This window comes from Rattus rattus, chromosome 7 (assembly GCF_011064425.1).
Source record: "Rattus rattus isolate New Zealand chromosome 7, Rrattus_CSIRO_v1, whole genome shotgun sequence".
NCBI classification, from domain to species: Eukaryota; Metazoa; Chordata; class Mammalia; order Rodentia; family Muridae; genus Rattus; species Rattus rattus.
Window position 1 is genome coordinate 45,318,736 of NC_046160.1, and position 27,739 is coordinate 45,346,474.

Below are 27,739 nucleotides of genomic sequence, written 5' to 3' on the forward strand. Positions count from 1 at the left end.
TCCCTTTCCTAGGTTGTGGAGGAAGGCTATGTCATGTAGTTGGTTCCCTATTATTTGCACTGCTTTTGAAGAGACAGTATCCAGTCACCTGCCACTTTCTTTAGTGCTAAGCATGTAACCTGTGGTTTTCAAGTTTCACTGACGAGTCAGTCACGTCACCAGGGAGTTCATGAGTTCACACCTGACAGAGCAGCTCTACCCCAAAGTGATGCGGACATTGGTCCAGCCCAGTAACTTGGCGGATCCCAAAGCTGAGGCAGACACTGCTAACTACTCTTCACTGTAACCATGGAACTACAGCTTTAAATGAAATCAAGGTTTCTTTACACTGTTGTTTTATTAAAAACAGGCACTCAGGGCTCGGAACAAAGTTAAAAAAGTGAAAATTTCTTTTCTACAAAGGTTCTCTAAAAAGAGTAACATAAGATTTCATTTTATTATTTTCCATATTAACATTATTTAATTTTTAAAACCCTACCAGAAACCTACTTATAACACCAGAAATTCAGTTTTATCAAGAATCTGTTTTCCATTTTCTGATCAGATTATACTGTACACATGAATTCAGTCAATCAGAAGTCAGAAATAGACTTTTTTTTTCATTTTATTTGAAATAATATACAAGAATATAGTGTGCAAAATTGAGGGGCAATATGTTTAAGAAGTGTAATGAACTGAAATCAACTTTACAGCTGTGATTCCTAACCAAAAATACCACTTGGTAAGTAACATGAGAAGCCATGATTGTAGCGCAGAGCGAAAGCAGCAGGGCTGCCGAAGGACTTGCTCTACTGTAGAAGCCGGAGGGGTAAAGTGCAAGTGTTGCACTGCAGTAAGTGCAAAGTCTGCCCCACCACAGAGACGATGACAGCAGAGACGGAGGGGATGTGGCTGAGGAGACAGGGAGCATGGTTTCAACTGATAACAGCACCATTACAATGACTGTCCCAATGCTAACTGACTGCACCTTAGCCTGGCTTGGGCCCCACTGGAAATCATGGAGCTGTGCTGCCCCCTGGTGCATCCACTCAGCACACGCCCATGGTATCTGAAGCAGGTGGCTCTCAGCTGAGACAATGACACCATCCACCTGCTATGTTATGTTGTCTCTTGGCACTGGCCAGACTAGAAGCAACTGTGTTTGGCAGAGACACTGGGCCATGTGGTGGCTATTCATGGAAAGGCCAGCTTCTGCTTCATTCCTGATATCGTGGGTACAATACAGATTAATAAGCAGTAAGGAGCTGATGTATAAACAGCAGTTACATATTTTTAAATTCCCCTTCGTACAATTTAAAATAAGACATGTATACACATCTCTCTTTCTACTGTACTTTAGCACCACAGGATATCAATTTTCAAGCCTATATTACCTGATAGACATATATGAAGTTTGGAAGGAAAATAAGGCAATTTGGTTTACAATGTTGATAGTTTTAGCTTACTTAATGCTCTAATGGAGAAAGCAGATCCTCCTCACCCATTAAATCATTACAAAACTCAATGCTCCCAGCATTTTATGGTCACACAAATGTAGGACAAATGGTGAGACCAAGGTCTTCCGAGCTTTTCCGTCCAGAGTCAGTCCTTATGCAGGTACAGAGTCAGTACTGATGCAGGTACAGACTTACAGACAGAAGCATCAGGTTTAGTGCTGTTGAGAGCCCTGTGGAAACAAAGCAGTGAATGCTTACAAAACCCTGTGCAGTGACCCTGTTCACTAAGCTTGGACATTTATGAATTTACTATGTCCTAATGGTTCATGGCTTGAGTATCTGGAAAATGTAAACAAATGAGACCAGCATGCACAGAAACGTGGTAATGTCCCAAATGAAGTGCCCAACATTAGAGAATTTGTGAGGAATGGGTATGTGACTCCAGAGATAAAGTTTGCCTTCCATGCATAAAGCCTTGGGTTCACTAACTAAAATTGTATACCCAAAGCAAGAGGAGGCAAGACCAACGCTTAAGCTTGTCCTGTGACTTTAATGTACATGGCTGCACTCACACAAACACGTACACATCCACAAAACTTGAGGGTTGTATTACCAGCCTCTGATTCCTGAATTAAGGGGTTGGAAGCAGAGGGATCAAAGTTGAAGGTCATCCTTGAGTACAAAAACAAGTTTGAGGCTACATGAAATCTTGACTCACACACACACATACACCAAAAAAAGCACAAAACAAATTTCTATATTACAGTTCAACTACTTTGGGTGGCTGACTACTATTTTAAAATAAATCCTTAAGCCATTTAACCTAAAAATTATATAGGACTGGCTAAAACACCCTTAATAAGCCTTCTTCCTGTTAACTGTTCAAATCATTTCTTTTTTTGAATAAAACATAACCTCATCCTATTCTATCATGTATTTTGTGCTAAATAATCTAAACCTGCACATAAAGGATGCTAGTCACGTAAAGAATGATTCTAGGAATGGAGTCTACCAACCAAGACAGCACTGAAACTTCTTTCCCGTCCTTCCTACTCGCTCAGATTCTTAACCCAGTCCTTTCTGCCAGTAGCACAAGTCTGCATGGATGTTACTTAAGCCACCAAAACTTAGACTGTCTACTGTAATGAGTTAATGGTGTCCATCTTTGGTTAATATTAGAAGTAGTAAACTTTAAACCTTCCTCAGCACTGGGACATTCTTCAGCTAGTTTGCAGTCCTACACAAGTGGTTCCTGGTGATAGAAAGGCAAACTCCATTACTAGGATGGACGTATAATGGTGGTGAGATTGTATTTAAAGGCTTTGATACGTCATCACGGGCACAAGGACACACAGCATTCCGTCAGGGCAGACTGCTAACACTTACTGAATTGGTTCTTTTCCTTTTCCAGCAGTCGGGATTTAAACGCTTTTGTTCTTCAGCCAAAGCCTTTGCTTCTAATGTATACATCCTCCTTTCCTCGTTCTTCATTTTTTTCCACCTGTCACCAAGGATCACACTTATGGCTCTGCAAAGTAAATATTTACATATTGTAAATTGTCATAAAATGTATAGCAACTGTTGCTACTTCAGGCAGAAATGTAAAAAAAAAGGGGGGGGAGATCAAGACTCTCATGGTCATTTCAATAAAACCCTGCCATATGTACCCACTTATCAGAATCTTGGTGGATCATGACAGTATTTACAGTTGTTCTGAAACATTCCAAAACTGCCAGACAATCAGCCCTTCTCCAAAGGACACTTAGACAGAGTCAGCAGCAAGAGGCATTCAACATCCAAGTGTTATGCACAGGTACTCAACTGCCCGGGTCATGAGAGTAAAAGCTTTACCCCCATGCTATGCACCAGGTAAGAAAGACTGTCTTTGCCTTAGAGTTTATGTCTAAAGACTTCATTAAAGTACACGTTAGGTCAGATTTGTACTAACACATGAAATAATGAATTAAATCCAAAAGGGTAGGAAAGGACACATGACTGTGCAAACTTGAAACTTTCCTAGTCATTCAGATACCAAAATTATTAATATACATTATTAATACACGTTCAGAATATACAGATAGAAATCACTTTCCTTCCACTTGTCCTTAGCAGAGACATGGTGCCACACACGAGACCCCGAGATAACTGCAATCTCCGTACTTACTGACAAAGATGTGGGACACAGTGGCCACAACTAACGTGCATTACGTGTATCTGTCTTGTGACGCCCAACACATCAAAGCACCTGAATGTGCTGTATTTTATTAAAAACAGCTTACATAGGTTTCTGGTTTAAGACCATGTACAATGGCTGACATATCTGCCATCTAAGGCCCAGGAAACAGACACATAACAGTCTCAGCCCCCAGAGTCAGGATGTTGAGCATGGGATGCTGATGTGTGCTTGGTGTTTTCTTAGGTTAAACATGGTGGGCAGTGTGAGGTGCACTATGATAAAGTCTAAAGTCCATACTCCTTCCCCTCACAAGTTCCAAACTGACTAATGTATACGCCAACTGGCCTAACAGCTCGCTAAGTGTGCATTCTGCCCCAATCGAGAACTTCCTTATGCATGGAACAAAGAGCTACATCTGTATTAAGAAAACAATTTCCAAATCCAAAACCTTTTTTTTTTTTAGTGAATTTAGAAAAAGGTCCACTTGACATCATTTCCTGTTAGATGACTAACGTGTCACTCACTAGAAACAATACAAATGCACAGGACAGTTAAGAATTCTGAGTCATATGGAGCTATCTTTGATAAGTAGATCCTAAAACAGAGAAACAGTTAAGTGGAAACGAGGCATCTACTTCTAGGAAAGTCCTGTCCTCCAAAATTAAATTAAAAATTAAATTAATTAAATTAAATTAATTTGGAGTCCTATTGGCACTCCAGTGTTTAGAATGTCTTTTTTTAAAAAAACATGAATCAAGATTTTTTTAAAAAGATTTATTAGTTTGTGTATGTAGCACACTGTCGCTGTCCTCAGACACCAGAAGAGGGCATCAGGTCCCAGTACAGATGGTTGTGAGCCACCATGTGGTTGCTGGGAATTGAACTCAGGACCTCTGGAAGAGCAGTCAGTGCTCTTAACCACTGAGCCATCTCTCCAGCCCTAGAAAGTCTTTTTAATATGAACACGAGAACCATTTCTAGATGTCAGAGGACATATTTAATAAACAAATACCAGACAGGTGTGGAAAGAGAAACACACGCCACATCTGCCAGGAAGTCCCCAAGTCACCACCACCTGAAGTGGGGTGAGGGGTTGTGGGCTTGAGCCATTCTTAAAATGCTTTTAAATTTCAGAAGTACGTCTTCTGCTAAACTATAATACCTTTCTGACCAGAGACTACTATTCTAATGCAAATTAAAAAAGAGAAAAATTACAGGTCTCACTGTTGAGCCCAGGCTACTCGCAATTCCAGTTCTAAAGAAATAACCAAGTACTAGGACACGGCCATTCTGTACAAATACATCGACTTTTAAAGATGCACTTGGGATGCAAAGCTTCTTTCTAAAATGTAGGGTGGTATTTAGAATTTTATTCTTCGAGGTGCTGCAGAGATGGCTCAGTATTTAAGAGCACGGACTGCTCTGCTCTTCCAAAGCACCTGAGTTCATATCCTGGTAGCCACATAGTAGCTCACACTGTCTGGTTCGCCAAGATCTGACACCCTACATGGACAAACATGCAGGCAAGGCACCAATGCACATAAAAGCAAGTTTAAAAAAATTACCTTAAGATATTACAACCTGAACTGAAAATTCAGTTATTGTATAGCATTCTTACGTGTGAGCCCAAGGACAAATGAAATGGTAATTTTGATTCTCAGAAAATTATTAAGATTGCAAGAAGGTACCTTTAACACGTGAAGTGGAAGACTGAACTCAGTAACAGAGGCTGAAATAGGTTAGGCTACAGCTACAGGACTGACATTCTACTGGCTAAGTTTTGACAAATCTTATATAAACTGCAATGTCCCACAGTGAGGCTCATATACAAAATGCACCAAATCTGACCCAAGAAATTTACCTATCCTCTATCAGGTAAATTAAACTTTCTGTTTTCAAAGGGAGCCTCTTTTCACTAAGGAACTCTGTATAATCTATGTATTATAAAAGCAATATATAAAAAGTCAATGTAAAAAAAATGGAAAGAAATCACCCACAGCTACTGAAGAGATTTCTTTTTGTAGGGACAAGTCAGGAATTGTAGGCATTACTATTTACCTGTTATCTTTCCCTGGATACATCTGAGTATATTCGACTCTGTATTTTTTGGCAAAAAGCATGAAGGCATTCATTGGTCTTTTGCACTTATTAGGAGAAGTGGCACTCACAGTCCCTGAGCTGTGGCTTTTGACAGCTTTAGTATACAAAGAACTAGAGGAGAGCTGTGATGATCCTGGTGAACCACAGCTTTTACTGAATTCAGATCCTGCAAACTCTTGACCAGTACCAGGTCCTCCACAAGACAAAGATGCGCGGCGCTGGCGAGCCATACTACTCAAAACGTAGACTGCGGAAGAGTCCATAGGTGTGAAGTCATAGCTAGAAAATTAACAGGCAAAGTTAGATTGCAGCCATAAAGTATCTAAAACAGACATTTAAAAGCCTGTCATGTGATTGAGAACGTCCCTGCCTCTTACCTGACACACCATTACCAGCACTACTCTAACAGCTTCCCCACTACACTTAGAAGGAAGCCTCATCTTTGCAACTGAAAACATTTTTTTAAAAAGCTAACCTGCAAGCCCCGCAAAAGGAGTCATAACCAGCTGACTCCTACAGACCATACACTCTTCCCTCTTCTAGAGTCACAATGACAAGAGCCAGCTAGAAGAGGGCAGCAGCCATTCAGCCCAGGACTCCTAGCATTTAGGACGCTCAGGCAGATGGATCTCTACATAGAGCAACACAGAAGGTTGAAGGCCAACTTAGGCTAAGATAAGACCTTGTTTCCAAAAGTGGCTGTTGAATGTGCTAACTTAAAACACAGCAATTTGAGAATTTGTATAGATACAAAAGCTGTAATATGTAAAAATCCACCTCTGTACAGTTAGTATCTGAACACACCCACATCAGTAAAGGCCACATCCTGTTATACAAGTTCAATCTGCATAAGCACCAAAGCACCAAACAAACTAGGCGTAGTCCTGTTCTTCAACAAGTCTGGAGTTGGGGGGGTCCATTGGCCCCTTTAAGAAACAGGACAGCCAAAATATACAGTGCCGTTCATCCAAAGACAGTGAGTGCCTGGATCCAGAGCCATTTCCAAACCCACATCCCAGTACCTTCTTAATCCCAATGGACAAACTCAAAAGTAATCAAGCAGTCAAATCACCATATTAATTAAAATATTAGCTGAAAACCATAACTAATACAGGCCGTGTCCTAAAGATGCACCCAAAAGAATCCTTCTGACTGTATTTTCTTCTCAACACAAACATCTTACTTGGCTTTTATTCTGAACTTTCTCTAAAACAGAAATTCTGGTATAACATCAAAATAGAACTAATGTGAAACAGGAGATCAGAACGTCTGAAAACTCAGACGCTGAATGAACACGGCAGGTCCCACCATTAACTGCCCACAGTGAAAGTGACTCCTGCTGCTCATCAGCTTCATGCTGTCGTCTCTAAAGGTATCAGATGACATAGTTCTAAGTCACATAATCAATGCTTAGAACTGTTATGTCCTGGGGCTGAGAGACGGCTCAGTGGTTAAGAGCACTGACTGCTCTAGAGGTCCTGAGTTCAAATCCCAGCAACCACATGGTGGCTCACAGCCATCTGTAATAAGATCTGATGCCCTCTTCTGGTGTCTGAAGGCAGCTACAGTGTACTTATATATAATAAATGAATAAATCTTAAAAAACAAAACAAACAAACAAAAAAACTGGTATGTCCTTAAACTTCCTAAGCTAACGATAAGCTTAAGATAAGCCCGAAATCTAGTAAAATACCAATAGACTTTAGTAAGCTAGTTACTAAAATTTGAAAATTCCACCATCTAGTGGCAGAAATCTGTCATCTACTTCTTTGAAGATACAAATTAATGTGGTTTCACAAACTCAGTACCTGTACCCAGGCCTAAGGAGCTAAAGCAGTGACTCTATCCGTAGATAGCTTAAATGTCTTGCTGTGCCCTGTCTGTAAGCACCTGCTCTCACCATGGGACCACCTTTATCCTAGTCCTGCTGGTCCTCAAACACCGTCCTCTGAAGATTTAGTTACTACTCCTAACTGTCTGGCAGGTCTACACAGGTGAGGGAGGCCAGAGGCCATCGGGCTGCACTTACACAGTTGTGAGCTGCCCAACATGGGTGCTTAGAACAGAACCTTAGAACAGGTCCTCTGGAAGTGCTCTCATCCCCGAGCTATCTTCTACCTGCTTCATCATTACTCTTAAAAGCAGGCTCTACAGTAACGTAGAGCCTATTCATCAAGTCACATGTATTAACTCATTTTAGTCTTTTTAAATTAATCACTATCTAAAACACTCTTTGTTTTAAAAGTTAAAAAAAAAAAAAAAACTATAGGAAAGCTAATTTACTCTACCTAAGCTTCACAGCTGGCCTTAAGTGCAGTCAGCTATGTGCAGCCCTGCTCTGGAGCTCACGCTCCTACCAAGCCCAGGGCTTGTTGGTCAGCAAACAGACAGACCAAAAGTATTTAAATTACATCGATTAACCCTACAGAGTATGTGACAAGATACAATTTTTACACCTCTCCACTCATGAGTAAACGAACTAGTACAGAAGAGGGGTCCTGCTGCCACAGCCCAGCTATTCCACAGTTCACGACACTAAGGGCCAAGGTCCTCCGGATGGGTTAGCCTGCACCCACTTAGTGACAGCAACACTAAGAATTGGAAATGAGAGCTTGTTATCTTAGAAAAACAATTTTCCCTTTTCCCTTTAAATAAAAATAAAGTTTTATACCATGACATAAACTGCACTTGTGTCTCATGAGTCTGCCTAGTAAAATCTAGCTTAGCAATACTGATATGGCCTGGGAACAATTCAGTTACAAAGTTATTTACATAATTTTATACTCATTTACAAGAATTTACTTCTTAAGCCAACAAGACGGCTCAGTGGGTAAAGAAGACTTTCTCAGTTGCTCTCTACCGTCTCTCAACCGGACTAGCTGCCAGCTTGCTTCTCAGGACCCTTGCTCCCACTGCTGGAATCACAGGCAGGCTAGTACACCCACCTCGCAATCGAAGGGTTCTGGGGATGCGCAATCTCAGATTGCAAGTGGGCCAATTCTCCAATCCCTTTTAAATTCTTCCACCCTTTAAACGTTAGCTTCAGTTATGACTCAGAAATCACTAAGGAATAAACATTAACAGGAAAGAAATACATCCTTACCTTTTAAATGTATCAAAAACACCTGAATCATCGAAATTAATGGCATCAGGGTGTCCAGGAGGTAGACATACGTCACCAATATGAATCTCACAGCATGGAATGCCATGCTGTACCACAGTCAAGCTTGGATAAAATGATGACCAACCTAGAGTGAAACCACAGATAAAGGTGAGCATGACACAAAGCACCTTTAGAAAAGAACAAGTCTACCTAAGTCTGACACATCAAGTCTCTCACTTTCAAATAAAACCATTACTAACTAAACGAACTCTGTTTCAAAAGTCCCCACAACTAGTTTAATTTGGTATTTATAAACCTCTATCAGATAATAACCACTTTAAACGTCTGCAAACACAGTTAAGTAATAAACTGTGAGTCACTAAATTATGGCTAACACAGTATTCCGTGATAAAGCTCTAAGAGCAACTCTGGTTTCAGAGCCTACTCAATAAATACAAACAAAACATGACTACCCAGTCCACCACTCCGCACGTTATACCTGAGAGCTTACAGTATGCTGCAGAAATGACATCTCATACACGCGGGCCAAGACACTTAAACAAGTATGATTAGAAACATCTATTGAATTTTATTTAGTTTGAAATAAATTCTCAGTATTTTTCTTAACAAAATTAATAAGTTTTCTTTAAAGTTCTTATAAACTCAGGGCTAAAGATGGCTCAGCAGTTAAGAGCACTGGCTAGTCTTCAAGAAATCTGGGGTTCAGTTGGCAGTTCATGGCCAGTTGTTAACTTAAGTACCAAAAGATCTGATATCCATGCAGGCAAAACATGCACACACATGAAAATAACAGTACAGTTTGTATAAATTCAATTGAAGCCCTACCTTTATTTTTAACATAGAAAGGGTGGTCCAGCTTGCACTCTACAGTAAGCAAGCCATCTTCTACTGTACCAGGATCAAATGTCAACTTCAGTACAGACTCACCGAATGACACACTCTCTTCATGGGATAACAACTTTAGACCATCAGACCCATAGCCCTGAAAGCATATGTGTGGACTAAATAAACTGGAAATGTTCAATTCAACACACAGTGAAACTCCCAATATGTCTTGATTAGAAAAGGTAAATTTAGTCAGTATCTCCAGCTTTAAAGTACTTTCAACCAAGTAGTAAAGAAACTCACACATAAATGACCACAGAATATATGTCAGACCAGAATATGCATTTTAACCCAAACATAAGTAATATGAGGTTTAATAAACAAAGACTAATTCTAAGATAGACTAAGGAGACACCAAGTAGTAAAGAAACCAAGTAGTAAAGAAACTCACACATAAATGACCACAGAATATATGTCAGACCGGAATATGCATTTTAACCCAAACATAATTCTAAGATAGACTAAGGAGACACCCTCTGTCTTCCCTCAGTTTGCACAGCAGCAGTACCCTAGTTCTGTCCTTTGCCGATTGCTGGCAGTGTGATGTCTTCCTCCTCACAGCCCTAGTGACTGGAGCACTATTTGTCTTTAAAGCCACTTAAGTTTTCCAGAATAAGAGCGTTTAAAACATGAAACTGCACATAACACCAACCGCCCATCTTAGAAGCATAACTGGGAAGTAATACAGTCATGGTTCTATCCACCTCACTAGGAGTGAGTGTTCACACAGAGTGCAAGGTCCACTTAAACAGGAATCCAAGTAGAGGGTTCCTCTAGATTAACCGTAAGGTTGATCAGTGTGAAATTCTTAGAAGGATTTTAAATGAACCTTGTGAGTGCCCATTTGGATCTCCTCCTCATCACAGCTGGCGGCTCTAGCAAAGTCTTCAACATCTTGCCACTCCTTTTTGCTTTCCTTATGGAAGCACAGTCGTGTGCCTGAAGTGGAATTAGAAAGAAGGGTCAGCCAACATGCCCAGTGTGCTACCCAAGGCAGCTGCAAAACACAAGTCTTTCTTTACCTTTGAGAAAGCAATGCCAAACGGTTGATGGCCAGGAATTGCACCAGCCCAGATCATCATCATCTGACAGGGAGGACATGCAGAAAATTCCTGACTCTGACTCACTGTTTGCCTGGAGAGAGAAAACAGAAACTTCTGTTTTGTTATTTTTTTTAAAGATCTTTTAATACCTCTTCTAAACTCAAGCTTTCAAATATAACTTAATTGTAAGCTTAAGGAAAGTAAGCTTTCAATACTGAAGGATGTTTTGAAGTTTTAAATACTGTCATTTGTAACAAACTTTCCTAAAAATAGAAATACAGAATCAAACACGTACAATTAATAAACAATGAAATATTTTGTCCATCTGTAGGTTCTTCAAAAGAATTTCTTAGATGGGGGAAAGATAATGTTTTCAACCATTTTATAAACTTTGTAGAAGCCTGACTTCATGAATAAACTCACCCTTTCATGTCTTACTGGTGTTTCTTCCTTCCAGTGGTCATGAGGGAAGGCTGGTCCGCTCTTTGCAGAGGACACTGGTGGTGGGCGTGCATAGGAATGTAAACTTTTGCTAGTAGCTATGATGTGTACAGGAGATGATCTAAAATAAAGCGGTTTTTACTATCAGTGTAGGTAGGTCCGTAAAGAACATCTTTTTCTCTTGAAAGCAACATAATGCCAATGCTGTTACATATGCGGCACAGTGAAGACAGCACACTGCCTCTTGAACTTGTCATTAACCCCCTCAATACACACTCACTGGTATATGCTCAAGTGCTCTTTCTTACTGCAGATTAATTGCATTTTCTTTAACTTATTAAAAATTCAAAGTGGCAAGGAACTTGGGATTCTCCTGCCCTAAGGGAACCACACCTGGTTCTCATCTCTTTTATTCCGGTACAGAGAAATAGCATATTATTATGAAGTAAATACCTATTTATTTCTTACACTCCGCAAACTCAACAGTGCTAAACTGTCCTGCCATGTGTCCTGGGCAGACAGGAAGTGCCTTAGTAAACTCCTAATAGAAAACAGCCTGCCTTCATTCTTTGTAAGGAGACACTTTTTTGTGTGTTCTAATACAAACGTGTTGAAAAGCAACTACACGGGAACATACAGACAGCCCAGCCACGTTCCCACATGGATCACTTCCACACCTTCTCCTTCCTTTCCTTGGCAAAGTCTCTACTGAGCAGTGCTCTTTCAAGCACAGATGGATCCCAAGAGCACACTAAGCTCAGAGCCCTTGACACCAACCCTCAGTAACTCACAGTTAACACCCGTAAGTACTCGCACAGATCACTAACAATGATGCAAACAGGGAAGAGAGCAGGGCAACTCTGGTGAGCAGCACTGAAAACTCCTCCAAGGCTAAAATGGCATCCCCAGAGCGACAGACCTTTCCCATCTCTCTGCATTTATAACCACCCTCTTGTTGGTTTACTTACTTCCCATGAGCCTCCCCTACTCCCTTTCTCTGCAGTACTACAGAGAAAACTCAGGTTTTTATCCTGCACATGCTTGGTAAACACTCTTCTATAGAGCTCTGCCTCAGCCGTTCTATAAACTGTAACTTCAATGTGAAGATGATACTCTGAAAGATAAAGTTTCTTTCCTAGGGAAGGTTATATAGCACTGAACTGAACTGCTCTATCAAGACCAATCTCCTGCAAAACAGACCAAGCATACCTTAACAGCATTTCTGTGTGTGTGCATAGGCACGGCAGCATGCATGAAATCACAGGACAACTTGCAGGTCTGTTCCTTCAGGCTTAGTGCAAGCTCCTTTATCCAATGAGCTATCTTGCTGGCCCCAATGACACACATTTGAAATGCAAGCATAATCAATGTTCCTACCTGTTATAAAATGAGCACTGCATTAGTGGACTTTGTGGACTAGTGGCAATATTTGCTAACTCTGTTAGCCAGTCCACCTCATCTTCACGGTGAGTATTTTCTGGTATGTCTGAGGTATTCTGGCTCCAAGATGGTCTTGGATATTCTTGATGAGATACATCTGAACTTAGCTGGTATATGGCAGATTGGGTAGGGTCACTTTGAACAGCCTGAAGTTCAGGAAGGTCATCTGGAAATAAGTCCAAGATTTTTTTTTTAAATATTACAATAAATAATACAGTAACTTCAGTTAGGAATACACATATTTAATTTAATTTAAATTTAAATCAAAATCAGTAATTTGTTGACATAAAAATTTTTCAATTTAAGTTATGCCTGTCTATGAGGATCTAGGAAGCCTGTGATATAAACACAATGGAGTGAATACAGCAATGATTCACTGCCTGAACCATGTAATTACAAGCGGTCAGCACCTAAACACAAGGTTCAATTTGTTTTCTATACCTCATGTGGGAATGGTCTATATACCAGTGATATGCTCCTACATGAACAGACTAAGGAAGGAAGGGGCATCTGATGTACACATGCAGTTGTGTGTACAGCCTTTACTGACCTGTTTAAATAAGTAACTGCAGTACTGAAGGCTCTCCTGGCAGTGAGTCCAGAGAGCGTGTCATCAGGTATCAGTAGTACTTGGTACAAAGCTACTTTTTGTTAAGTTAGGTATCATGATACATGCTTAAAACTCCAGTATTTGGAGGTTCACACTGACGGGCTCCAAGTTTGTAGCAGCATGGGCTATACAAGACCCTGACTCAAAACAACAAAGAAACAACGAAATTGGATTCTGTTAAGTCTTTTTTCAGTTATTTTATTTAGCTGGGCCTGTTTATGCAGGCCTGTAAGCCAGTATTTAAGAAGCTGATATAGAAAAATTGTGGTTAAGTTCAATGCCAGCCTGACAACACAGTAAGACCCTAGATCAAAACAGCAAAAGATGGTATTCCCAATCCAGTTCTATTTAGTGCTCTCTTCCCTGGTGTACTAGCCCCAAAGGTAGATCACAGAACCTAGCTCTTCGAAGGAAACATTAGGAAACTACCCAAAATGGTGAAATTCTTTAAAGCTGCGATGGGGAGGGGGGAGGAACCTCACTGGACTTTAAAAACCAGGCATGGGGGTTGGGGATTTGGCTCAGTGGTAGAGCGCTTGCCCAGCAAGCAAAAGGCCCTGGGTTCGGTCCCCAGCTCCAAAAAAAAAAAAATAAAAAAATAAAAAATTCACAAAAACCAGGCATGGTAGTATCGTTTTTTTTTGTTTGTTTGTTTGGTTTGGTTTGGTTTGGTTTTTTTTGACAGTCTGAAGCTTTTATTCAGTGGGTCTCTGTGTCTAGAAGGTGTCTGGCCTCTTGTGGTGAAGCGTGGTTTGTGCTGGGGTCACAACACATGGTGGGGCAACAGGAATTTGATCTTGGAGTCGTGGAACTGCTGACAGCTGCAATCTCTTCCACCGTCATGACCTGGATGGAGTGCGCACGGGCACGGTGTCGGGCACCCATGTCTCAGTAGCACTGTGTGGCTGAGCCGGCGGTGGTCAGGTCCGGTACTCTCGGTACAGGCTGTGAGTGCCACTGCGGGAGTCACAGCGCAGCCAGATGCCGAAGTTCTTCACACGCAGGGGTGACTTCTCAAACACCTGCCCGCAGGACACAATTTCCCTGGATGACTTCTTCTTCTTCAGCTGTGACACAAAGTACCAGAAGCGGGACTTGGCCACCACATGGTTGGGCGCAAAGATTCGCATTCAGCACAGTGGCAGTGTGTGGCATTTTGGGGTTGGCAAGCAGCGCCCCACCACCTTGTACTCCCAAAGCATGCCTGATGCCTTCATGGTAGTACATGCTCGTTCACTGTCACTCACAATATAGTAGCATAGCTTTTTAATACCAATACTCAAGACGCAGAGGTAGGTGGATCTCTGAGATCCAGGCCAGCCTTGTCTGCATAGTTAGGACAACCAGAGCTACATAACAGAAACCCTGCCTCAAAACAAGAAAATACAAAAAACAAAACCAAACAAACCAACAAAAGTAACAGGAATCCCCTAGAAAAAGCACTCACACACATCCACATGCTCTACAGATCTGCAGGGTCCCTTAAATATGCAAGTCAGGAAAAACTCTTCTAAGGGCTGGGGAGATGACTCAGCAGTTAAGAGAACCAGCAGCTCTTCCAGAGAGGACCCAGGTTCAATTCCAAGCATCTGCATGAAGGGTAAGATCGGTCTGTATTTCAGGCCCAGATCTAATTCTAATCTCCTGTGGTTTCTGTAGGCACCAAGAACATATTTAGGCAAATATGTTCACAGACATATTTAGGCAAAACACCCATACACGTAAGATAAAAGAAAAAAGAAAAACTCTTAAAATTACAAATATTACCATTGAAAGAAAATTCTTGGGGTTGGGGATTTAGCTCAGTGGTAGAGCACTTGCCTAGCAAGAGCAAGGCCCTGGGATCGGTCCCCAGCTCCGGGAAAAAAAAAAGAAAAAAAAAAAATTCTTCATAAAGTTGTGCTATCACCTCCTTTGGATCTTCTACTGGAAAAGCAGAATCGAATCTCAAATAATCTTTTCAGCTGTGTGTTCTAGAATAAAAATGTTCTGTACTATCTCTCTGTGAACATTAATGATTTTGCTTTATGCTATGTAGTAGTGACCATGCTTTACCACATTTTTTTTTATTTTATTTATCCCCCTAACCCCTCCCCCTCCCCCTCTATATGGGTGTTCCCCTCCCCATCCTCCCCCTCCCCCCGTTACCGCCCCCCCAACAATTTGCAGCTCTTACCACATGTTTTTTAATGACGCGAGTCTATAATGTTTTCTTTCCACAGGACAGTGGAGAATACAACAGGGAAAAAAAAAACCCTCGAACATCCCCAAACTTTTCCTGCTCAACTAAGTATCCGCATAAACCATTCTAGAGTAGACCCTAAAACTAAAGTATCTTAGTTAAAAGTAGTGACTCAGGGGTTGGGGATTTAGCTCAGTGGTAGAGCGCTTGCCTAGCAAACGCAAGGCCCTGGGTTCGGTCCCCAGCTCCGAAAAAAAAGAAAAAGAAAAAAAAAAAGTAGTGACTCAGGCTATCCACTCATTCTTAGTCCCGACTATACAGTATCCACTTCATTGAAAAAAAGAGTAATAAAGCACACCAACTACATTCAAAAGGCCAATCTCCAGGCCCCTGTAACTGTTTCCCTTACCTCACTGTCAACACCCTGCCTTAAAATGCATCCTTTCTTCATTATGAAACAAACGTTTCCAGATTCAGAAAATAAACTACTTTTTAAATGAAGCCCGGGTGGATAGGTGGGGCAAGCTCCCTGGCCTGATTTCCTCTGGGCATTTGATAGAACAATGCACAACCAACCATTGCCAAAAGCATTGCTCCTTGATCAATAGTAACCACTACTCAAAACATATAAGGATCCAGAAAATATATGGTATTTAAAGTTATACAGTATGTCCTGATACCTTTAGGACCTCCAAATTCCAACCACAAAGTACCACCATTATTTGTAAAGCCAAGGTAGTCAACTGCCACACCCTCTCAGTTTCTACGAACGTTTAAGGCAACTACAAAGGGTGGTGAAAAGCTGGGCAGCAAGCCAAAGGCCCTCATTAACTCTACTCTAGAACAGTAATGTACAAGCAATTCAACTCAAATCATTCCTCAGTAAACCTAGACACACTACTGACATCTCTCTGGAATAGCGCATCAGAAATAATCACTACCAATGTCTGATCCTCCGATTTGATGGGTACCATCATTTCCATAGCAGTCATGAGAGCTCACTAAGAAGGTGGGAGCATGGAATAATTTGCTCTTGATACACAAAATAAAACTATTTACTTCAACAAATTTTAAATCTGTTGTGAGTACCCAGGTAGCTCACGGTGTTTTCAGTATTCCTCCTCAGACTTTTTCAGACTTCCTCCTCGATGCGGAACAGCAATAGGACTCGAGTTTGGAGCTTTACCACTCGCACAAAAACTAGACAGCAGGACAAGACCTGTCTGTCTGCAACTGAAAGGAGTGGGGTGGTGAAGTAAGAGCACTCTGGGGGATCTTGCTAGCTAGCCAGTCTCAGCTGGTGAGCTCTTAAGGTCACTAAGTAAACAAACGGTGGACAGTGACAGAGGAAGATCCAATACAAACCCGACTCCACAGCATTCACATGTGAGCAGTGTGTGGACATGTGTGCACATGCTACACCTACACACACATACACAGTAAAAGAGAAAGAGGGTTAAAAAGCCCAATTACACAAGCTCTTTACATACTTTTTTTAGGTACACAATTAATCTGAGTCTAAGTGAGAATTTTAAATAACTTCATTTTGCTTACCAAGCTCCATGTGCTCATCACAGGAGTTGTATCCTGGAGAGGACGGCACATTCTCATTACACTGCAGCAACTCCAATGAGTCACTCACTCCTGTAGCTCTCTCGTCCATCACCAGCAGGAGTCTCTGTACTGCATGAGGCCTCTGGTTCGTCTTCACTTCCCACACCATATTATGGTGCTCCGACTGGAAATGAAAAGACAGTGTCATGTGATCTGCACAGTGCGAATATAAAGTCAGTCAGTAGGTCAGCACTATGATTCAAATTAACCACACACTGCCACTTTATTTTGTCAACTCCTCCAGGAAAACTGCACAACTGTGCTCAAACTGAACCATACACAAATCTCATAGGATTAACATTGTTAATTCAGAATCTTTCCCCCTTACAGTTAACAGAATTATACATGCTTTCATTTTTCTGAACTAGTAACTCTTCATATACAAGTACTAGGACTAACAATTCATATTTCAGAAATCAAAAGAAAATTAAGCCCAACCAACTTCCCTGAAGGAAAAAAGGCTTAAGGATCTGGGGGTAGTGACACACACCTTTAATTCCAAAACTCGATGGGCAGAGGCAGGCAGATTTCTGAGTTCAAGGTCAGTATGCTTAACTTAATAAATTCCAGGCCAACCATGTATAGTGAGACCCTGTCTTTAAAAAGAAAAGGGGGGGGGGACCAACCAACAAAACCCCAAGGAATAATCCAATTCTTCTACTTTTAAAGTCTTTAGTTTTTGTTTCCTCATATTGTGAAACTGAGCAATTTTAACATACTTAAAATTATATTCTATGAACATTTAAGAGTTTCTGAATCTTACAATAGTATATTATACTTCTTATAAGAAATTAAAATGCTTTTAAATTTTCTTCAGATTTGGGACTTAGCCATGAAAAAAAAAAGGTATGTCATTCTAAGCCAGGCATGGTAGCATACACCTTTTGTCTCAACATTCAGGAAAAGAGGCAGGTGGATCTCTGAGTTCAAGGCCAGCCTGGTCTACAAAACTCCAGAACAGCTAGGGCTACAGAGAAGCCATGTCTCCAAAAAAAAAAAAAAAAAAGGAGGGAGGATGCATTCTATATTAACTATCATTTCCAGAAAGTTGCATTAAAGAAAAAACTATAGTAAATTTAGCTAAAAAATTACTAAAACTACCTTCAAATCAAACCAGTGCCACTAAAAATTCCTCTTCCAGAGAAACTCAAAAATTTGAGTCACATTGGAGATAAATTTCAGCTTTAATTCCCAGCTAACTTCCTTTGAGATTCTTTGTTGAAAACCTTGGCCCAGTCATCACAAGGCAGCACAGATTAACACACCGCTCCTCAGCGGAGTCCTGATGTGACTGTCTCTGTCACACTCTCAGTCTTGACACCTGTATTAGTATCTACCATACTACCTGGAGTCACAGCACAGGGACACTCACTCCTCAGGCCCTACTCTAAATTTTATTTTTGGAAATTATAAGAAACACAAACCAAATCTTGATTTTTCAACAATCTGTAGTTCTTTCCCTCAAAATGGTAATTCTTGAAAGGCACAGTGGAAGGAGACAACCAACTCCAAGAAGCTATCCTGTGATCCCACAGTGCACCTTGGTATATGATAGGAATTAATGTTTTAACAAATGACCCTTACCCTGGGCACTGTTAAGACATGTTACAGTGTGGCAGAAAGATGCTTAGACAGAAGTAAATATGGCTTTTGATTAGTTTATTTTACTTTACGAACCAAGTAACTGAACTTGTGGCTAAGTCAGTAACAAATTCAGGGCTATAAAACATGCCCTACTTTATCTGAATAGTCCTTAAAGTGAATGAAAAAGTTTTAAAATATAAGTTTTTAAGCCCAAGATTGTACAGCGAAAAAGATACGTTGTGGGGGCTGTTAATGTCCTAAATGAAGCTAGTCACTGAAAATGACCATACAGCTCTCTTGTTTGGGCAGCTTCTTCCTGGAAAATCCGACAAGCCAACTGTACCTTGGAACAGAGACAGGGCATGCTATCTATCTCTCTCTTAGGTGCTTACGACTACACCTCAAAGTCTGAAGTATTTTAAAAATGTTTTTGTTTTGTTACTGATTACTACAACATTCTAATTCATCAGTGTTAGCCCACAGTTACACCAACACTGTTGGGATGTAATTTCCCATAAATGTTATGGCCAGATTAAATGTGACTTCTCAACTATTAAGTCATGCTTTCTGTGTCTCTTTACCCAATCCGAGAAACACTGAGCAAATTCAGTCAATGATTCTCACTCAACTCTCTGCAACAGAGTCACACAGATGCTAAAAACAAATGATACCCAAGTCCTACCTCCTGAGGAAATGATTTGTTTGTACCAAAACCCTGTTTAGCAGGTTTTAATGGTTTTCAAAAACCCAAGTGTGCTGGAATTTAAAAAAAAAAAAAAAAAAAAAAAAAGACGGTTAACGAGCTGGGGTAATGTAGATCCCATGGTAGACAACCTGCTGGTCGTGTCTGACTAGGGTTCAGTCCTCAGCACAAGACACGAAGTACTGCAATAGCTCCAACAGTGACGTGAACCAGAACCCAGGCGCCTAGGCTTTAGGGGAACAAGCTTTAGTACAGAATGAGGCTTAGCTGTCAATGGAGAAAAGGTAGGAGTCCCAACAAGAAAATCAGCAACCAGACCTGGTAAGTGCTTCAGACAGGGAAACCAGTATCACCAGGAAGTATGAAGGCCTTGAGCACTGTGCTCATGGACAGATACTAAAGCTGTAAAGTGAGGTACAGTAAGTCTTAATCCTAATGGAAGGAAATGAGACAAGGGTATGGACTAAAAGCCAGGTTTGTAATAGGCTAAATGCTCTGAACATTCCATTTTAGTATCTTGCCTTGTTTGTAAAATTAAAAAGTACATACTTCAATGGTTGTCATAAAAACTCATTTCAAATACTAACACAAATTACATCTTCAATGTGGAATGGTTGGCGTTATTAACAATTACCAGACAACAGGGACTGTGGATGGAGATCTGATGTAAGTGAAACTACAAACAGCTTCTTTCAATCTGTACAAATCACATCACAGCACTATGTGAAAAGACAAGGTGTGTACCACATGCTGGTTTTGTTTTGTTGTCTTTTAAAGAGCACTCATCCTCAATTTCTGCCTAAGCCAACTGCTTCCAGGTCCTTTGCAAGCTCTTATAAAAGGCACGGTCGAAACAATACAGACTCCTTACCTAGTAACTCCTAAGACACAGAAACTAGTCATTCTTTCCAAGTTCTCTCAAACAGCTAATACTTGGTTTGGATCACACAGATTTTAACTTATCTTACAGAAACCTGGAGACCCCCACTTCACTGTCACGTTCAGTCAGCCACAGGATCCCGCCTGGAACTGTCTGGTTTCTCTCCCCTTGCAGAGAGTGAGCTTTGGTTTTGTCATTCTTCCCAACTAGGTCTTCCCCTCTCCCAACCAACAGGCTGCAGTGCTGACATTCATCATATACAATATAACAACTTAGAATTCCAGCACTTGCCCTATCTATATTACCACAACATAACTGTGTGGGGGGTGGACCCCTAACTTTAATTTTAAAGCAGAACTATCTACAATAGGCCAAGTGAATACGTACGGTTTTGGACATAGGCACTTCCCACTATTTATGGTGAATCTGGTTTTGGTTTAGGTTTTGCTAAAATAAAGGTTTTTAATTTTGTATGTTTTAGGTCATTGCTTTGTTTTATCTATAAAGTTTTGATTTTTAATGTTTTTATTTCCTATACAGGAAAAGAAAGTCTAAACTTGAAGACAAAGAGCTCATGTTTTACTCTTCTGGTTGTATAATCTGTGACAAGTAATTTATCTTCAAAGTCATACTGCTACTTGTCTCACAGGGCCAGTGTAAGAATGAAAACACAACTCTTGGTCTGTGTCTTCCTTCAATCCACGTTGTGGAAAGCAAGCCCTCAGAAAATATAAAGATACACCACTTTAATCTTTCTTCGCCAACTGTCCCAGAGGTGATGGTGTTCTGATAAACAAACTCAGTCCTCAACACCTCCTGCAAGGGCTAACCCTATTGCTCATTCATGCTGTATACACTACTCTGGTATTAGAACAAGCAGCAGGATTTGCCTTGTACCTAAGTTTAAGTACCTCTAGTTGTACTTAAAATGCCATGTTCAAATATTCAAAATGTGTTCAAATATTCAAAATGTAATGTTTTGTTATAACCTTTCAGAATCGAGTATCCACAATCTCTTAAGAGAGAACACAAGACAACAGAGAAAGTGGCTCTTTAACGCCTGCCTGCCTGCCTGCCTCCAGAGCACTGACACATACTTCCTTACACCTCAGTTACTCTAAACAGCCTTGTGAACATTATGAATGAGGAATGCAGGGCTCTGACCACTGAATGGGACCATTTTTCTTCTAAAGAAATGAAGAGAAAAAAATTAAATAAACATTTAGCTCAAAATATGTTAAAGACTCTAGCTTTCAAGAGTTTCTAGGCCAGGGGGGTGGTGGTGCACATCTTTGGTCCTGGCAGAGGCAGGCGGGTCTCTGCGTTCAAAGACAGCCTGGTCTACAGAGTGAGTTCCATTAACATTATCAGGGCTCCACAGACAAACTCTGTCTAAAAAACAAACACACAAAAAGTTTGTTTTCTAGATTCCTACCTCTGTTCAGTGATCCTTACCAACTTTGTGAAAGGCCCTCTTGGACCTCCATGGACTTCCATATGCCATCCACACTATTTGTTTAAATTGTTTTCATAGAGGAGGTAAAGACAAGGCAATGTACCATAAATATATAACTCTAACAAGAGGTACTTAAGTACTCAAAATGAGTTACAAAAACAAGCTACAAAAGGCACTAAATCCATCACATATCACTTAATATTTAATAAAACATTAAGTAACTATATATTACAGTCAACTTTCCATATCAAAAGCAATCAGAAGACCTTACTGCAATTCTTTTAGAATACCTTCACATATTTTAAATGTCTCTTCTCTAACAAGTGTTTCTGCTACTCTAGCGTGCACTGAGTATGAAAACAAGAAGCCACATCGTGGGTTTGGTGAACTACACCACTATAGTTTACCACTTACTGCTTAGTACCACCTCTGTGCTTTGGAACAGTCTAACCACTGATACCTATTTCTTTATTTGTCAAGAAAACTAAAACCTATCCACTCCTCAAAATTGTTACAGGTATTAAAAAGATACATCTCACATCCTCCTTTGCTGAGCATTACAAATCACATCTCTAAGAACATTATTTTCATGTTCAGTCAGCATGAATCACTAATAGAGACGGAGCTTTCCATGAACAGTCTGTCAAGTCAAGTAATATTTAAGGCAAGTCATTCTCAAGATTCAAGGGATAGTCAAATCTCTTTCAAGGGCTCCAGTTCAACTCCTAGCACCAACATCAGCTAACTATGGTCTGTTGGCTTCAGTTTCAGTCCGTAGCTCCCACTACCTCTTCTGGCCTCCCTGGGTACTGCAGGCATGTACTGTAGAGACAGACAGGAAGGCAAAACACTCACGCACATAAAGTAAAAAGTAAATCAATCTTGAAGTCATTCTATAAGAACTTGAAATCATCTAAAGTTAATATGAAAACTATTTTCCTAAACTTAATTATAATCCTAAACATTGTCATATTCTTACAACAACCCGTGACACAGCCTTTTTTCCTTTTTTGTTCAGACATGGTGGCAAACTTAACCTTAGCACTGGAGAAGCAGAGGCAGGAAGATCACTATGAACTCTGGCCCAGCCTGGTCTACAGAGTGAGTTACAGGTCACCTAGGGCTGCAGAGAGATGATACCCTGTCTAAAAAACAAAACCCCAAATAAGCAAGGCAGCATCTAGGGCTCCATTAATGACTTTGTATTCTCAATGATAGCTAGGGATGGAGGACTGACAGGAATTCACCGACAGCCTGGCTGAGACCTCAGAATCTTCAGGACAGGCAGTCTATGCCATCTGTCTTAACACACACACACACACACACACACACACACACACACACACACACACACACACGCAAAACTGTAAAAACATTGCCCCAACAGTTGGGAATCTTTAAATTTCACTTTTTTTCAAGTAGCACTGCTGATCTGGAACTCAGTGTGTGGCCAAGGTCATCACCCACTCTTGCTTGTACTCCCAAGTGCTCAATACAGACAGGTATGGCTAAAAAAGTTTCTAACTTCCATAATAAAAATGTAATATAAATTATGACTGGGAGTAAAGTAAATGCGGATCAAAATATGAAAAATTGCTGACTTTGGGCAGTTATTATTAAAATGTTTCAAATTCCCTTAATTATGTGGATATACAGGTATTTGTTCCTTTTGGGATTTGTTTTCCCCTTCTTGTACTAATGTGAAATTTAAAACGCACAAAACATAGTTTTATTAATAGGGAACAACTTAAGATAACTTGTGAGAGTACTGACATCTTTATTTCCCGCACACAGACACACAGACCAGACTGTGATGCACACAAAGAGCCTTCAGGCCCAGAATCTAAGTTCATGCCATATGCCTGCTTCCCTGGACACCGGGAGAGTAAGAGTCTACAGATAAAATACAGCAGACACAATCTGACGGTATACTGTTTGCGAGTGGACAAACTGCCGTGCAAGTACAACTGAGAAGTTATGACAGAAACACTGAGAAAGCGTCCTTTTATTTAAGTCAGGGAAATGAGTAAAGAGCTTTCTGACGAAAGGCAACTAGGTTTATAAAACTAAGCTGGGAGCTACAATATAAAATGAAATTTAAAATGATTCTGAAATTTACTAGTCAAGTTGAAGGAATGTTTAAATATCCATTTCTTCTTCAAAAGCCTAAGGTAACGCAAAAACTTGTCTTTTAAGTTTCTTTTTTTTTAATGTAACTCAATTTCTCCCAATACTCTGAAGTTTGACAACGCTGGGATTAAAGGGAGAGGTGAAACACCGGAACCAAAACACAAAACCACAGCTGGAAATCACTGCTGTAGTAAGCCTACTTAAGTATTTACATTGTTAAAATCATTCTAATTCTTAAACCGTAACTCATCCTAAAGCCCCTCTCCCCAGAAGATAAAGCTCCCTTAAGCTCTGCAGAGTCCCAGCAGCAGGTACAAAGTGCCCGGAACCGTGTCCCGCCCAGCTGTCAGTGTTTTCAACCCGACTCCAACTGAGAAGTCCCAGAGAGTTGACTCGAGCGCTCAGCGCCCGCAGCCCGCTAGAGCGAGGCTACAGAACCCGGCTTCGCCCCAACTCCTTTTTGTTTTGTTTAAATCTGCCTGCAGAGGGAGGAGCCTGGCCTCGCCCGCGGGCCTCGTCGCCGGGTCAGGCCGAGCAGCGCCTCCCGGAGCGGGCCAAGTCCACCCCCACCTCTTTCGCCATTCATCGCCTCCTCCCCTCCCCCCATCATGTGACCACAGCCTGGACGCCAGGCTTGTTTTTCCCCCTTGGCGCAGCCCCACCGCGCAGGCGCCTCGGAGCCCATTCATTCGAACTGCGTAACAATGAGCCCCGGGCCCGACGGCTCCGCGAGCTCCCCCGCCCGGCCCGGGCCCCAGAGGCAGCTTCGCCTCACTGGAGCCCCCAGCCCGCTCGGGCTCGCGGCCGGCATCCGCCCCTCGGCCCCGCAGCTGGGAGTGGCGAGTCAAACTTTCCGGAGCCCTCCGGAACGCCAGGCCCCTCCCCTGCCCCGGCCCCTTCCCCGCCAGCCCCCACCGCGAGCGCGACCGAGTCCGGAGCTCCGTCACCCCCACCGCTCCGAATCCTGAGCGCCGCGGCCGTCCAGCCCGGAAAGCTCCCGGGAGGCCCGGACGGCGGGCTCCCCGCAGGGAATACAGTGCCCAGCGTCCCAAGGGTCGCCGCTCGAGCGGCTGCTGCCCGGCCCCGATGCTCCAGCCCCTCCCTTACCCACCCCCACCCCTCCGAAACCCAGCGACCACACAGAGTCAGGACGCCGGCCGTCGGTCGCGACAGCGTCGCCAGCAGCTTGCCTGCGCGCTCCCCGACGGCCGCCCACCTCCCTGGTGCGCGCCACGACTACCACCGCCGCGTTTACTTCTCAGCCGAAACTTTCCTACTTACCAAACCCGTCGCCATTACCAAGTCTTTCAAGCTTCGTCTTCCCCCTCCCCTGGAGCCCCCGGGGGCTGAGCCTTCGTCCACCGTTTTCGTCTTTAATTGGTCTGAAGAACTGCCACTCTAAGGTTCCGCTTTTCCATTGGGTAGTGCCCTGGTCTGTCTCGGTGGGCGGGCATGTATTGACTTTTCTGTTGTGTTTACTGGAGAAGGTGGCTTGTCAATCACTACAGAAAGCGCTTTGGATTGGATTGCTGCCGAGACTCTGGGGACGGGAGCCAAACTTTGCTATCGAAATGGATTGTGGGTTAGTAGTCTCAGCCTTGCTCCTTAGCTGAGGAAATTACCTGGGGGAGGAGCTGACAGAACTACATATCCCAAAAGTACGCTCACAACGCAGTCTTGATAGTAAACAAGAGTCATAGGGACACGTGTATCAGCTCGTTTGTTTTGGTGTCTGAGACAAAAGGGAGGGGGCGGAGGAAAGGAGTGTTTTAAAGCCAGGGCCACCTCTCTTCCTTTTGGCCTCCCGGAGGGCTCAGAGCGTCCTCGTTTGTTTGTTGCAGCACCCATTCCAGGCCATAAACAACAGAGTCGCTTGCTGCTCAAAGTTTGGCTGGTGGCCAAGGTATTGTTTTAGTGCGAGGGGAAGAAGATGACTGCACAAGCGGAAGCAGTGCAGTCTCGCCAGGGACTTGATCACTTACAAATCACGGCCCAGGCACGTAGGGGATTACAAAGGTTGATTCGGTACTGTCCTCCCCCAGTGGATGATCTAGATAGATTCTTTTACTCAATCAACCCCTGACTCACACCAAAAACGGGGGAAAATTTACCATTGTCCAGTTTGACCAGGATTCGCTGAGAAACAGCCAAGTGCTGTGCACTGTAGGGTTTAAGAATGAGACAATATCGGGCTCGAGAATTTACTCAGCTGTTAGGAGCACTGGACGATTGCTTTGAATTTGAGGCAGTTGAAGCGGTTTCCATATTGGCCTTCATTTTCTTTAAGTTCACACAGGGGTGTGGGTAGACTCTATGGTCCGAACTTAGTTGCTAGATTACTTGTGTCTTTGGTGAATATTTTAACTGTGTATCTCCCTTCCTAAGCGCTCAGAAAAAAAACTTTTTCCACTCTTCTTTCTACTAGAAGTTCCTTCTGTTTTTTTTTTTTTTTTCTAAAGCAGACACCAAAACTGAGGAATGGCTTTTCTGCTTTAGTTACTTCCCTGTAAAGGAGGTTGCTCATAGCATCTGGGTGCAGCTAGTCTGTAATTGGCATTTTTACTATTCACATTATAAGCATTCCTATAGGCATTATTGAGGTTTTTTTTCTTTGAACCTGAAGTGTTTAATCATGTAAGCTATGGATTAGGTTTTATTTCTTTCAATTACTAGAAATGTGCCGAAATCGAGAAGGAACGGAGTAAGAATTCTGTTAAAGTCGATTTAGGGAAGAGTCATCCTTCTTTAAAACTGCCCACATTTCTTCGATTTTTAAATGTACTTGAAATCTACATAACAAAATCAGTAAACAAATGATTACTTGTATATGATTGAAGCAAGGTTTCAAATTCCTTTGAATTCTGCTTTTGAACCCTTGAAGTAGAAACTATTTCTAAAATAGCCCTCCCAAGTGAGCAGGGATTGATACTCTGTTCACAAATAGTAATCAAGCATTGTTTTCCTCAAAATAATCCAGAGAACCCCCCCCCATGCCTAATCCTCACCCACCTCAAGTTAAAAAAGCAAGACTAATGTAAAATTTTCAGAAATTGTAGATTGATCCCAAAAAGCATGACGATGTTTCGGTCATTTGGTGTTGTATTTTTTTCTTCAGTGGAACTCCATCAAGACCCATAACTTAAAGCAGAAACACCAATATTAATTCCTTAACCCAAACAATAGTAACCTCTATGCTTGGAGTATAGATAATATTTTAAAATTAGTACATGTGCTAGTTATAGGTTCTCGAAACTAAAAAGTTGTATTTTCCAAAACTGAAATCTTGAAAGCTTGAGCCACTAATGTATCTGTCCCTTTCAAGTATGTAAATTCTAACACCAACTTCCCCTGACTGTTGGGAAAAGAAAGGAAGGGAAGGTATGCTAAACATAAAAACACTTTCCAGGTTTTACCAAAAGCCAGAGTGCCTGTTTTTGTTTTTTATTTAAGCTGTAAATTACCAGGGTGGGGAGAATAAATTTGACTTCAGATAAAGATATTGCACATTAACCCTTGCTAACTGTAGATCTTTCCCATTCATTAATATATTTAGTACTATTTATTGACCCCCCTGCTGAAAATACAAAGATTTAAAACTTTATCGTATGTCCATGACATTAAATATAAGTTAGATTCAGATGCTTAATCAAAAATAAATGCAATTATTAGAAACACCCCCCTCCCCCCGCAACTTGTAGCAGATATTTAATCCTTTTGACTTCCTTGGGGAACTAAGTGAACACCTTAGGGCCTTAGGCATATCTAACAAGATCGGTCATTTAATTCTAGGTTAACCAACAAAAGCAGCCAACTCAAAAGACAGAACAAAGATCAAAAAGCTCTTAGAAAATCCTATTCTTTAGACATTTTCAGGCTAAAATTAACATTAAAAATGTTAATGCCTCCTCTTGATTACTGTGTATGTTGTACACAAG

General features: G+C 41.5%; 1 protein-coding gene and 1 pseudogene across 2 annotated transcripts; both read right to left on the reverse strand.

The window, feature by feature from the left end:
* Positions 1-322: 322 nt before the first annotated feature.
* Positions 323-25,223, reverse strand: Hbp1 (HMG-box transcription factor 1). Of its 2 annotated transcripts, XM_032907611.1 has the most exons (11): positions 25,086-25,223; positions 16,992-17,175; positions 12,583-12,811; positions 11,188-11,326; positions 10,744-10,855; positions 10,551-10,660; positions 9,662-9,818; positions 8,816-8,960; positions 5,671-5,991; positions 2,823-2,964; positions 323-1,666 (listed from the first exon to the last, which is right to left on the reverse strand). In XM_032907611.1, exons 1-11 carry the CDS (start codon positions 25,098-25,100, stop codon positions 1,649-1,651), a joined length of 1,572 nt encoding a protein of 523 aa, XP_032763502.1. In that variant the 5' UTR covers positions 25,101-25,223; the 3' UTR covers positions 323-1,648. The 2 variants fall into 2 exon arrangements, with proteins under 2 accessions (XP_032763502.1, XP_032763501.1); XM_032907610.1 differs by lacking the exon at positions 323-1,666 and having other exon boundaries at positions 2,361-2,964; positions 25,086-25,141.
* LOC116905557 lies at positions 12,952-14,472 on the reverse strand (annotated as a pseudogene).
* Positions 25,224-27,739: the final 2,516 nt, after the last annotated feature.

Excerpts from the sequence above, each read along its gene's own strand:
- Hbp1 (XM_032907610.1), bottom strand. Across the intron at positions 5,992-8,815 it reads GTTTTTGATACATTTAAAAG|CTATGACTTCACACCTATGG; the intron begins GTAAGGATGTAT and ends TTAATTTTCTAG. Across the intron at positions 2,965-5,670 it reads TATCCAGGGAAAGATAACAG|AGCCATAAGTGTGATCCTTG; the intron begins GTAAATAGTAAT and ends TTTACTTTGCAG.